We start from the raw sequence: 11,992 nt of genomic DNA, 5'->3' as shown, positions 1-11,992 counted from the left end.
AATCACTGCAGATGGTGACTGCAGCCATGAAATTGAAAGACACTTGCTCCTTGAAAAAAAAGTTATGACCAACCTAGACAGTATATTAAGAAGCAGAGAATTACTTTGCCAACAAAGGTTCATCTAGTCAAAGTTATGGTTTTTCCAATAGTCATGGATGGATGTGAGAGTTGGACTATAAAGAAAGCTGAGCCCTGAAGAACTGACACTTTTGAACTGTGGTGTTGGAGTGGACTCTTGAGAGTCCCTTGGACTGCAAGGAGATCCAACCAATCCATCCTAAAGGAAATCAGTCTTGACTATTCATTGAAAGGAATGATGCTGAAGCTGAAACTCTAATACTTCGGCCACCTGATGCGAAGAACTGACTCATTTGAATGGACCCTGAAGCTGGGAAAGATTGAAGGCAGGAGAAGGGGATGACAGAGGATGAGATGGTTGGATGGCATCACTGACTCAATGGACATGAGTTTGAGTAAGCTCCAGGAGTTGGTGATGGACAGGGAAGCGTGGTGTGCTGCAGTCCATGCAGTCACAAAGAGTTGGACATGACTGAGTGACTGAACTGAACTGAACAAGATGATTCTAATTTTCCATGGGTCAGCCATCTCTGTCATGTGATGTATGGTAGAACAAGTTGATCCCTTGTTCATTTGCCTCTTATTGATCTTCTTCATTAAAAAGTGGGTCTGTGGGTCCTAAGTTTTACTATTCAGAATCCTATGACAATATTACTATAAGCTTGTGAATAGTACTCCTGATAGTAACAACAATCCATGTTTATAACATGGAATCTTATTAAAGAGGAATTTCTGTCTTTTCCATGCACATGTAATCTAAGAGGAAAACTAACTTGCTTTCAAGTTAGATGGCTAGATTTCCTGAGGGATATTATTCTCTGCTTCTGACCAGCAGCATATACAGCAGTGCCAGCCATGGTCAGAGCAAGCCTGTGCTGTTGGTCCACACAAACCTTCCATCCCTGCCACCATGGAGTCCGTTCCTGCTCTCTTGTATAAGTATCGATATACCTAATGATCGAGATGGGATAAGATATCCCAAACTTGTAGCTGTCCGGTGTCTCCTATGTGGTAAACATCTGGAGGTCATTGATGTGGGACATAGTGGGAAACACTTTCTGCCCTCACACCTACCTCCACCTAAATAATTCTCCAAATCCCTTTACTTTCCACTCTTGCTCCTCCCTTGGCTCAATCCAATCAGTCAGTCCTTTTACCACTTGCAGATAGACAAAAAGCATAATTTCCTCAGGGCACATTTCCTCAAAAAAAAGAATATATATATATATAAATATATATATAATGGACATGTGTACTGACTCACTGTTCACTGTGAGTATTTTCTCTTTCCACTACCCTTGCACAGCAGAAGTGTTATCTGTCATAGTCAAAATACTCCATTTGGCTTAAAAGCTTCTACTGAAGTTAACAGGTGATGAAATTTAAGATATTGAATGCTCATATATTATGATCAATTTGATTTTGTAGAAATCAAATGGAATTCGGCTGGTAATTATTTTAAATACTATTTTTAATTAGATATAATTACAATATTGCAATGGTTTCCACAATACATCAACATAAATCCACCATAAGTATATATAAGAAGGAGGAAACAGACAGAACAGGCTCCATCTTGAAAGCAGGACTCCATCTTGGGCCGGACTGTGGACTTTGAGCTATATGCCCAGTATCTATAGAAACAACATACCAACTGGAAAACCAGACCGCCTGAATGGAAGAGCCCCAGGGCTCGTACCTAGACTCTCTGTTGCATAAAAGAATACCCTAATTATCTGTGTAACCAAATAGAATCATAAATTCTATTATGCTTATTGGGGTATGACAACAGGCCTATTGATAATTGTCCACTGTTAACTACCTAGTCTTAAGGTATATGAATCACAGGTTAACTTTGACTGTTTCTTTCTTTTCCTTTGTTCAGACTAGTTTCAGGGAATCTGGGGAGGTGGGTTTGGGCATGTACACTTAGGGTATGTACGGTTTTAACAAAAACTGGTCGGGGTCCTTGGCTAAGAGGAGACGCTACCTTGGGCCCGCTGGTGTAATAAACTGCACTCCACTATCTGCATTGTCCTTCTGAGTTTGTTTCCAGGAAGGTGTGGCTACAACACAAACATCACTTCCTCCTAAACCACCTTCCCACCTCCTTCTCCATTCCACCCCTCTAAGTCATCACAGAGCACCAGCTTTGGGTTCTGCATCGTACCACAAATTTCCACTGGCTATCCACTTTATGGGCTTCCCTGGTGGCTCAGATGGTAAAGAATCTTCCTGCAATGCAAGAGACCTGGGTTCAAACCCTGGGTAGGAAGATCCCCTGAAAAGGGAATGACTCCAGTTTCCAGAGAATCCCATGAACAGAAGAGCCTGGCAGGCTACAGTTCATGGGGTCTCAAAGAGTCAGACATGGCCGAGTGACTAACATACACACATACACATATACACACGTTCATTTCATATATGGTAACGTATATGTTTCGATGCTACTTTCTCGAGTCATGCCACGCTCTCCCTCCTGCACTGTGACTATACATCTGTTCATTATGTCTGTATCTCCTTTGCTGCCCTGCAAATAGGATCATCAGTACCATCTTTCTAGATTCTATACATACACATTAATTTGCAATATTTGTCTTTCTCTTTCTGACTTACTTCACTCGTATAATAGGCTCTAAGTTCATCTGCTGCATTAGAATGGATTCAAATGTGTTCCTTTCTACAGCTGAGTAATATTCCATTGTGTATGGAATGTACACTATTATGTACCACTGTTGTAGCCATGCGTTCTGGGAAACAAACTCACTCAGAAGGACAATGCAGATAATGGAGTGCAGTTTATTACACTGGCAGGCCCAAGGCAGAGTCTCCTCTTAGCCAAGAACCCTGACCAGTTTTTGTGAAAACCTTATATACCCTAAGTGTATGTGCCCAACCCACCTCCCCAAATTCCCTGAAACTAGTCTGAATAAAGGAAAAGAAAGATATAATCAAAGTTAACCCGTGATTCATATGCCTTAAGCCTAGGTAGTTAACAGTGGACAATTATCAATAGGCCTGTTGTCATACCCCAATAAGCATAATAGAATTTATGATTCTATTTGGTTACACAGATAATTAGGGTATTCTTCTAGGCAACAAAGTGTCTAGGTACGAGCCCTGAGGCTCTTCCATCCAGGGGGCCTGGTTTTCCAGTTGGTATGTTGTTTCTATAGATACTGGGCATATAGCTCAAAGTCCACAGTCCGGCCCAAGATGGAGTCCTGCTTTCAAGATGGAGCCTGTTCTGTCTGTTTCCTCCTTCACAATTTCTTTATCCATTCATCTGTTGATAGACATTTAGGTTGCTTCCATGTCCTTGCAATTGTAAATTAGTGCTGCAATGAACATTGGGGCAGATGTGTTTTTTTCAATTAAGGTTTCCTGAGGGCATATGTCCAAGCAGCTCAATACCAGAAAAACAAACAACCCAGTCAAAAAGCGACCAGAAGGACTAAACAAGTGAAATGTTGTTCCTAAACCATGAAAGACGACAGGATTCTTGGCCTCTGGAGAAGAATTCAATCCGGGGCTGGTGACGAGGTTTGATCACTAGGAGCTTTTGTTTCATAAAGTTTTGTTAAAGTATAAAAGAGATAGAGAAAGCTTCTGACATAGACATCAGAAAGGAGCAGAGAGAATGCCCCCTGCTAGTCTTTAGCTGGATATTATATAGCTACTAACAGTCTGCTAATCAGAGAAAGGAAATGTCTCAAAACTCAGAGAATGGCACCAGGCCCCTCACCCACAACATGCATTTTGAGATATCATTGGCACCAGTTGAGTCATCCTGGGCCATAAAATGACTGACATGAATCTTGAAGAAAGGCAGTTTTCCAAGCAAATATATAATTTCATTAACATTGATTAGGAGAACAATGTATGAGTAAAACATACTGGTTTGTCAAGTTGGTTCTGAGTCTTAGGTGGAACCGACTTGAAGACAGTGTCTAGGGTAAATACATAGTACATAACATAGCTTAAGACAAACATCTCCATAAGAAAAATGCATTGGTTAGCTCAAGGTCTGAGAAAAGTTAAGTTCAGATGGAATCAGGTGTCGTCATGGCAATACAGAATTTTAAGAGAAACCTCTTTTTAAATTTGTATAGAGAAGGGGAAAAAAATCTTAACACTTGTGGTTTGTTTCCTCCTGCCACTTAAGAGAGAGATAAAAAATGTCTGACATTTGCAGCCTACTTCCTCCGTTTGGAGACCCCTGGTCTTCCTGCCTGTTACCCTCTCACAAGCGTTTCTCCAAAGAAGACATAAAAATGGCTAATAAACACATGAAAAGATGCTCAACATCGTTCTTTATTAGAGAAATGCAAATTAAATCTACAATGAGGTATCATCTCACACCAACAAGATTGGCCATCATCAAAAAGTCTACACACCACAAATGGGCTGGCAATTATTACTCATGTATTCTTTAATCATTGAGGGCAGCACTAAGCTCTGCTGTTCTCTATGGATGTGCTATAGGTTCTCATTAATACTATGACTTGGAAGCTAAATAATTTATAAATTTCAGAATGGTTTATGTTAAGTAAGGCATACAGACTTAAACAAAGTAGACAAAATCTTACATTGTCATGGAACAAGTAAGAAAAAAAATGATTCTCTACTAATAATGGTGATGAATCAATTTGTTTTGAGATATCCTTGAAAATATAAGAATCGTGGTCTTTTCAAAAGGTGTCTACTTGCAGACGGACTGACCCTGTGAAATGTATGACAAAACCCACTGGAAAAAAAAATAATAATAATAAAAATTTAAAAAAAAAAAAAGAGAGAGAGAAAGAGAAAGAAAATACTTCTAATCCATGGGTGGACCTAATATATAGAAAGAAAGTAGTGGAAAAATAGATGTTTAAAGGTCATAACATAATATATGTGAAACACTTCTTGAGGTGACTTATGTATATATTCCCCTAATCAAGTGTTAATGAGTAGCAGAACAGAAATTTGAACTCTCTTCCATATGATATTAACTCCCATAACTGAGAGCTATTGTCTTTTTCCACCATGGAGAACTTATGGTTGAAGATAAGATAAATAGAAGCACAAATCTATGAGGGAACTTAGTACAGAAAGTGGATAGTGTACACTAGAAGCATCTTACAAAGGAACAAAAAAAAGTCAAAAGAATGATCACATACACCTATTTGTTTCAATGATATTTCATTCTACTAAACTATAATCTGGTAACATCTAGAATATTTAGGGAAACTACTCTGACTTAACCTTAACACTACACATCTGATTGAAAAGGTCAGTGATAGAGGTCTTGGGGAAAAAAGAGAATCTTAAGGTTCTGTAGTCAGTAGGCAAATACTGGGCATAATGAAAAGTGCATCCCAAGAGTTGGGAGAGCACATGCCAAGGATAAGGGAGAAATCAATGTGATTTTGCAGTACAGGTGTCTTCTCCTGGGAAGAGTAACAGCTCAGCAATGCCATTCTGAGTGTCTAACAAGTGATCCCAGTCAGCAAAAGATTCAGGAGACTGGATTGAGGGAAGGAGAAATGCTAAAATAATCAATTCCTATTTATGAGAGATGCTTGAAAATGGAATGGGTTACCACAGCACTAGGAGTCACACCACTGGAGGTATGGAAGCATCAACTAAACAATCAAACAGTTGGAATAGTGTATCTTTGATTTGTAGCCTCTGTGAGTGAATTCTATCAGGGGACTGTAAGGGTCCCTTCTATTAATGAGTCTCTGTGAAGTCTCTAAATTCTCTGTCTTGTTCAAGCACTATAACTGATTGATTTGTTGTTGACAGTGCTGTTTTGCTCTAGGTCCACAAGCACTCAAAGGCATAGCATTAAAATAATAAGACATTGCACCATGAAATTATGATATCCATTCACCTAGGCAAAAAGATGCTCTCTCCCCAAATGCTTTCACTTCAGTACAGTTCAGTCACTCAGTCATGTCCAACTCATTGCGATCCCATGGACTGCAGCATGCCAGGCTTCCCTGTGCATCACCAACTCCTGCAGCTTACCCAAACTCATGTCCATAGAGTCAGTGAGGCCATCCAACCATCTCATCCTCTGTCATCCCCTTCTCCTCCTTCAACCTTTCCCAGCTTCAGGGTCCTTTCTAGTGAGTCAGTTCTCTGCATCAGGTGGCCAAAGTATTGGAGTTTCAGCTTCAGCATCAGTCCTTTCAATGAAGAGTCAGGACTGATTTCCTTTAGGATGGACTGGTTGTAGCTCCTAGCTGTCCAAGGGACTCTCAAGAGTCTTTTCCAACACCACAGTTCAAAAGCATCAATTCTTTGGCACTCAGCTTTCTTTATAGTCCAACTCTCACATCCATCCATGACTACTGGAAAAACCATAGCTTTGACTAGATGGACATTGGTTGGCAAAGTAATATCTCTGCTTTTTAATATACTGTCTGGGTTGGTCATAACTTTCCTCCCAAGGAGTAGGCGTCTTTTAATTTCATGGCTGCAGTCACCATCTGCAGTGATTTTGGAGCCCCCCCAAACAAAGTCTGTCACTGTTTCCATTGTTTCTCCATCTATTTGCCATTAAGTGATGCAATCAGATCCCATGATCTTAGTTTTCTGAATGTTGAGTTCTAAGCCAGCTTTTTCACTCTCCTCTCTCACTTTGATCAAGAGACTCTTTAGTTCCTTCCTCTCTGTCTGCCATAAGGGTGGTGTCATCTGCATATCTGAGGTTATTGATATTTCTCCCAGCAATCTTGATTCCAGCTTGTGCTTCATCCAGCCCAGCATTTTTCATGATGTACTCTGCATGTAAATTAAATAACCAGAGTGACAACATAGCCTTGATATACTCCTTTCCCGATTTGGAAACAATCTGTTGTTCCATGTCCAGGTCTAACTGTTGCTTCTTGACCTACATACAGATTTCTCGGAGGCAGGTCAGGTGGTCTGGTATTCCCATTCAAGTTGATCTTTATTATTTTGACAAATGTGCAACCAACTGAAATGATTCTTGCAGACTCAGAAATCTGCTTTTATTTACATACAGAAAACTGTGTTATGTTCTAGTATTACAGTACTGTATTATATTACATTACTGTATTATATTACAATCAAGTCCTCTATTGAATCATAACAACTTATCCATGACATAAATTAATATTCCAATTTAAGGATCACAATTATAATTGTGGTAATATTTTCATAATCTACTTGATCAGTCATTTCTATCTGCATGAAGAACTAAGAGGAAAGTCAAATAACAATCAGAAGGTTATTCTGTAAGCAATCAGAAGAAGTGTTTGGTAAGACGGAATGCTGAGTGGCATCTCATGCAATCATGTCAAACACGTGGTCTTCCCTAAGGGACTGGAAGACTCAGGTGCAGTCTCTTTCCCCTGCAGTGCTTGGCTGTGCTGCTAACCTTTGCACGTGTGCCTCTCTTGACTTTGAACCTCCACGACTGACAATCCCAACTATATTTAAGAAACACACATTCATTATTCAAATCCTCATCAGGCTAGAGAAATTTCTGCTCGTCTTGATATCACAATTTTTCTGTAAAGTGCCTTTGCATAAATTGATTCTGGTCCTAGTTATGTCTTATAACTTAGACTTTAAAATACCTAGAAGGAAATTGAATAAAATGGGAAGGACCTCTACAGAGAGTGTATAAACATCCTGTCCAAGCAATTCTTACAGAGTTTTTCCAACAAAAATATTTATATGTGTGTACCAAAGGACTTGTTGTAAAACATTCATAGCAACACTACTTTTATTAGCTCCAAACTGAAAACGATCTACATATATATCAACAGTAAACAAATAAAACATGTCGTATTCATTCAGTGGAAGATTAGACAGCAAGGAGAATGAATGGACTACAGATGATTACATGAAGGAGTCTCACAGTCATAACATAAAGAGAAATTAGTCAATTCTATATTCTCATTTATATAAAGTTTAGAAACTTTATATAAAGTGAACTTGCCTACATTTAGAAATGAGTGAAAGAGAGAATTTGAAAGTAATGGCAGCAAGTTCTATTTCTTTACCTGGTAAAAGTAACAAATGTTCCTTTTGAGATAGTCTATCAAGTTGGACATTTTCTCATGTGAAAAATGCAAATAATAATTATGGGGGACTGTATGATCTTAGAATGAATAGTACATATCATATGCACATGTGTGTAAATCCTCACATCATGAATGTTGTATAAAAACACCAAACACAATATGGAATTAATAGTAGCACAAGATTTATTTGGAAATCTAAGTAATATTCCCTGCTTCTAGGGAGGCACTCAAAGTGATTATGAAAAGAAGAAAGCAGGATACAAGAATCATGAGTACATTGAAAAGAAACATGATTATGAAGGTTATAAAGATAAGTAGCAGAAACTGCAGAAAGTCATAAGCATGTATCTTCCTAAGTTGCATGTAGAGAGGAGGTGAAGATTCTGATTTCTGAGTCAAATCAGAGACCAACACTATCTAGGATGCAGAAAGCAGGAACATGACCCACACATAAGAAGAAGAGAATTAAGGTAAATTCCTTCACACTCCATCAAGTTGATCCTCAGACTTTTAAACAGGGAAATGAATAACATAAATTTGGTGACAGAATGTTGCTTTCAGCAACATTTGGAAGTAAAATTTGTTCTGAAATGCCAAATCAGGTGGTAAGATTGTTGATTTGTGAGACAGTGATTCTTTAGCAAAGTGATCAGCAGCAGGAAGGCTGGCAGCAGCTGGACACACAGCTAGGGCGGCAGCAGGTGGTCCTGCAGCAGGTAGTTTGACAGCAGATAGGGCGGCTGCAAGGCTGGCAGCAACTGGATCCACAGCTCTGGTCTAGGCACCCAGGCAGGCAGCAGCATGTGGGGTGGTAGCAGGTTCTGTGGCAGTACACGGGTGCACAGGAAGCTGGCTGGCAGCAAGGCTGACAGCAGTTAGAACCAGCGCAGGTTTGTCCACAGCTGCTGGATCCACAGCAGGTGGGCTGGCAGCAGGTGGTCACACAGGTGGGTTTGCAGCAGGTGGTCCTACAGCAGGTGGGCTGGCAGCAGGTGGTCACATAAGTAGGTTGGCAGCAGGTGGTTTGAGAGCAAGTTGCGGGGCAGCTGGACTGGCAGCAGCTGGACCCACAAGAGCTGGACCCACTACAGGTGGGCTGGAAGCATATGGTCCTACAGCAGGTGGTCCTGCAGCAGGTAGGCTGGCAGCAACGGGAGCAGCAGGAGTGGGTCATGGTCTCAGGGTGGTGTGTAGGTTCTTGTTCAGAGGTGAGTGTCTCAGATTCTGATCACTTCTTCAATTCTTGTACTTTTATATACTGGGCTCCCAGGGTGTGAACCAATAAGCAGACTTTTCCTTATTGTTGTTGGCCTTGTTTTCCATAGTCACTGAAGGGATTGTATATGAGGAAGTTGTTTCCTAGATGTTATGAATCTTTTAAAAGTGTTTCTAATTGATAATAATTCATAGAATTTTTCCTCAGATAAAAAGAAGGTGATCCCATCATACGTATTGTTCCTGCTCAGTCATAATGTGATCATGTGATATCGTTCTAGCTGGCCTGGAAGGGTTATAGCCTTGTCCTTCTCCAGCTTTGGTCCTTTTGCTATATGGAATCTGGGAAGTTCCCCTGGGGTGAGGGGCATAATGGCTGACATCTTCACAATGACAAACTGAATCCATGTCAGAGTTCAAATCTGTTTACCTACAAAAGCCTGACTCTAGACCACTACAGGCATCCCTATGTACCCCCTACACCCACCCCCTGCCATGTATCCCAGTTCTATCACAGTTGGTTAGATGGTGTCTGGCATAATCTCTTTCGCATGGCAAAGCAGAATCAAAACAGGTGAGTAGAAGCAGAAACTGTACACTGGGACTGAGAAAGTTTCAGTACTTTACTTCTCGGGTGATCGATAGTCCTGATTTATCCAGGAAAGAGGAATTTCCCTGGATGAGGCTCATCCAGTGACCCACTGAATAATTGGGGCAATTCTCAGCAAACCAGGGAGAGTTGGTGACTCTAGTCCCACCCTTGTTTATCAACAGAGTCGATGATCTCATCTTAATGATAGCATCTTCATTATTGTAATCTTTCTTTTTATTGTCCTCTTTCTTCTTTCTTCCACCTTTCCTTCCTTCTTCCTTCAATCCTTCCTTTCCTTCTTCCCTCTGTCTTTCCTTTCCTTCTTTCTTTCCTTCTCTCTCTCTTTTCCTTTCTTTCATTTAATGATAGAATTGAATTAGTTAATATCTAATCTATTGTTAGAGCTCTAACATGCTTAAACATGTTTTAGTTACACCATTTATTTGAAAAGTAAATGATAAAATGAAAATTATTAATATTCAAGCTCATAGATTATTACAAGAATGAACAAACCCTTGTCAATACCAGCAGGTTAAGCAATAGAAGTTAACCCTGTTCCCTCAAAATTATACCCCCTCAGTCATCCCGAAAGGTTGCTAAATGCTCTGTTGACTTACAACTCTGTAAGTCAGTTCTGACTTTTTTTAATCGTTATATAAATGAAAGAATATAGAATTGACTTCCTTTTACATTATGATTGTGAGATTGAACAATGAAATTATTTGTAATTTATCCATTGTCATTGTTGTATAATCTTCCATTGTGTTAATATGACATGATTTGTTGACTGTCCTGATAAATTGTAGGCTTTCTATAATTTTAGGACTATTAAAAAAGAATGCTTGTTTAAATTTTTTGTACAGATTTTTTGCATAAACACATATAAACATTTGTTTGGATATAAACCTAGGAGTAAATTTCTCATAGAATTGCTTGTTCAAATGTTTGTTCTGTTCTCTGTAGAGGTCTTGCCTACCTTTCATTTGACTTATTCCTAGATGTGCTAATTTCTATGCCTTTTTGTATGTTATAATTGAAATTTTTCAACTGTTTGGAAGTATGAAAATGGACTTTTGTATGTTGACTTTGTAATCAAACCCCTTTATTATTTTTAAAGCTTAGCAATAGGTTTTTTGAAATTTTATGAGCACAGTCACATCATCTACAGGTGACTACAGCTTTATTCATTTCCTAGCAGCATTTTTAATTGAAATATATTTGATTTACAATATTGTGTTACTTTCAGGAGTACAGCAAAGTGATTCAGTTATATTTATATGTTTATATGTTTATTAAGATTATTTCACACTAGGGTTATTGCAAGTTATTAACTACTATTTCCTGTATTATGCAGTAAATCTTTGTTGCTTATCTATTTTATATATAGAAGTGTGTCTCTTGTTAATCCCATATTTCTAATTTATCCCTCCTCTGCTCTCTTTCCTCTTCAGCAACCAAAGCTTTGTTTTCTATGTCTGTCTCTGTTTTGTATATAGATTCATTTGTATTAATATTATGTGTTAGATGCCACAGTAAGTGATATCATATGATGTTTGGCTTTGACTTCACTTAGTATGATATTCTTTGGGTCCATTCACATGGCTGCAAATGGCAATATTTAATTCTGTTTAATGGTTGAGTATACTGCATCTTCTTTACCCATTCATCTGATGATGGACACCTAGGTTGCTTCCGTGTCTTGGCTATTGCAAATAGTGTCATAACACTTACCTTGTAAATTTGTTTTATCTTGTTAAATTTTTTTCCTTGCCTAGACCACGAGGCCTAGGTAGGCTCTGCAGCACATGGTCAGAAGGATATCTCTGTATATTCTCTGTAGGAGGGACAGCTCTCAGTACTTCACAACTCAACAGGAAGCTTTCTCTTTCTTTGTAGATTGTCTCAAACAGAATAACTAGAATTTTTCTATTCCTTAAACTAAGGTATTCTATACTGGAAATGTGCTGAAATTTCTAAAATGCTTTTTCTTTACCTGTTGAGATTCTCTTACAGTTATTCTCTTGTTATTTTCAAAGAATATGATTTTATTATTTTTTTTT

General features: G+C 38.9%; 1 protein-coding gene across 1 annotated transcript; it reads right to left on the bottom strand.

Annotated features, from left to right (window-relative positions):
• Positions 1 to 8,774: 8,774 nt before the first annotated feature.
• On the bottom strand, positions 8,775 to 9,299 carry LOC133057468 (keratin-associated protein 9-2-like). The gene has a single exon (XM_061143993.1). It carries the CDS (start codon positions 9,297 to 9,299, stop codon positions 8,775 to 8,777), a length of 525 nt encoding a protein of 174 aa, XP_060999976.1.
• Between the last annotated feature and the right edge of the window lie 2,693 nt (positions 9,300 to 11,992).

This window comes from Dama dama, chromosome 5 (assembly GCF_033118175.1).
Source record: "Dama dama isolate Ldn47 chromosome 5, ASM3311817v1, whole genome shotgun sequence".
Taxonomy (NCBI): Eukaryota; Metazoa; Chordata; class Mammalia; order Artiodactyla; family Cervidae; genus Dama; species Dama dama.
The sequence above is the reverse complement of the archived record's forward strand: the minus strand, read 5'-3'. Positions and strand labels throughout refer to the sequence as shown.

What these genes read in the sequence shown, in the direction of transcription:
- LOC133057468 (XM_061143993.1), bottom strand. Translation starts at nt 9,299, where the DNA reads ATGACCCACTCCTGCTGCTCCCGTTGCTGCCAGCCTACCTGCTGCAGG.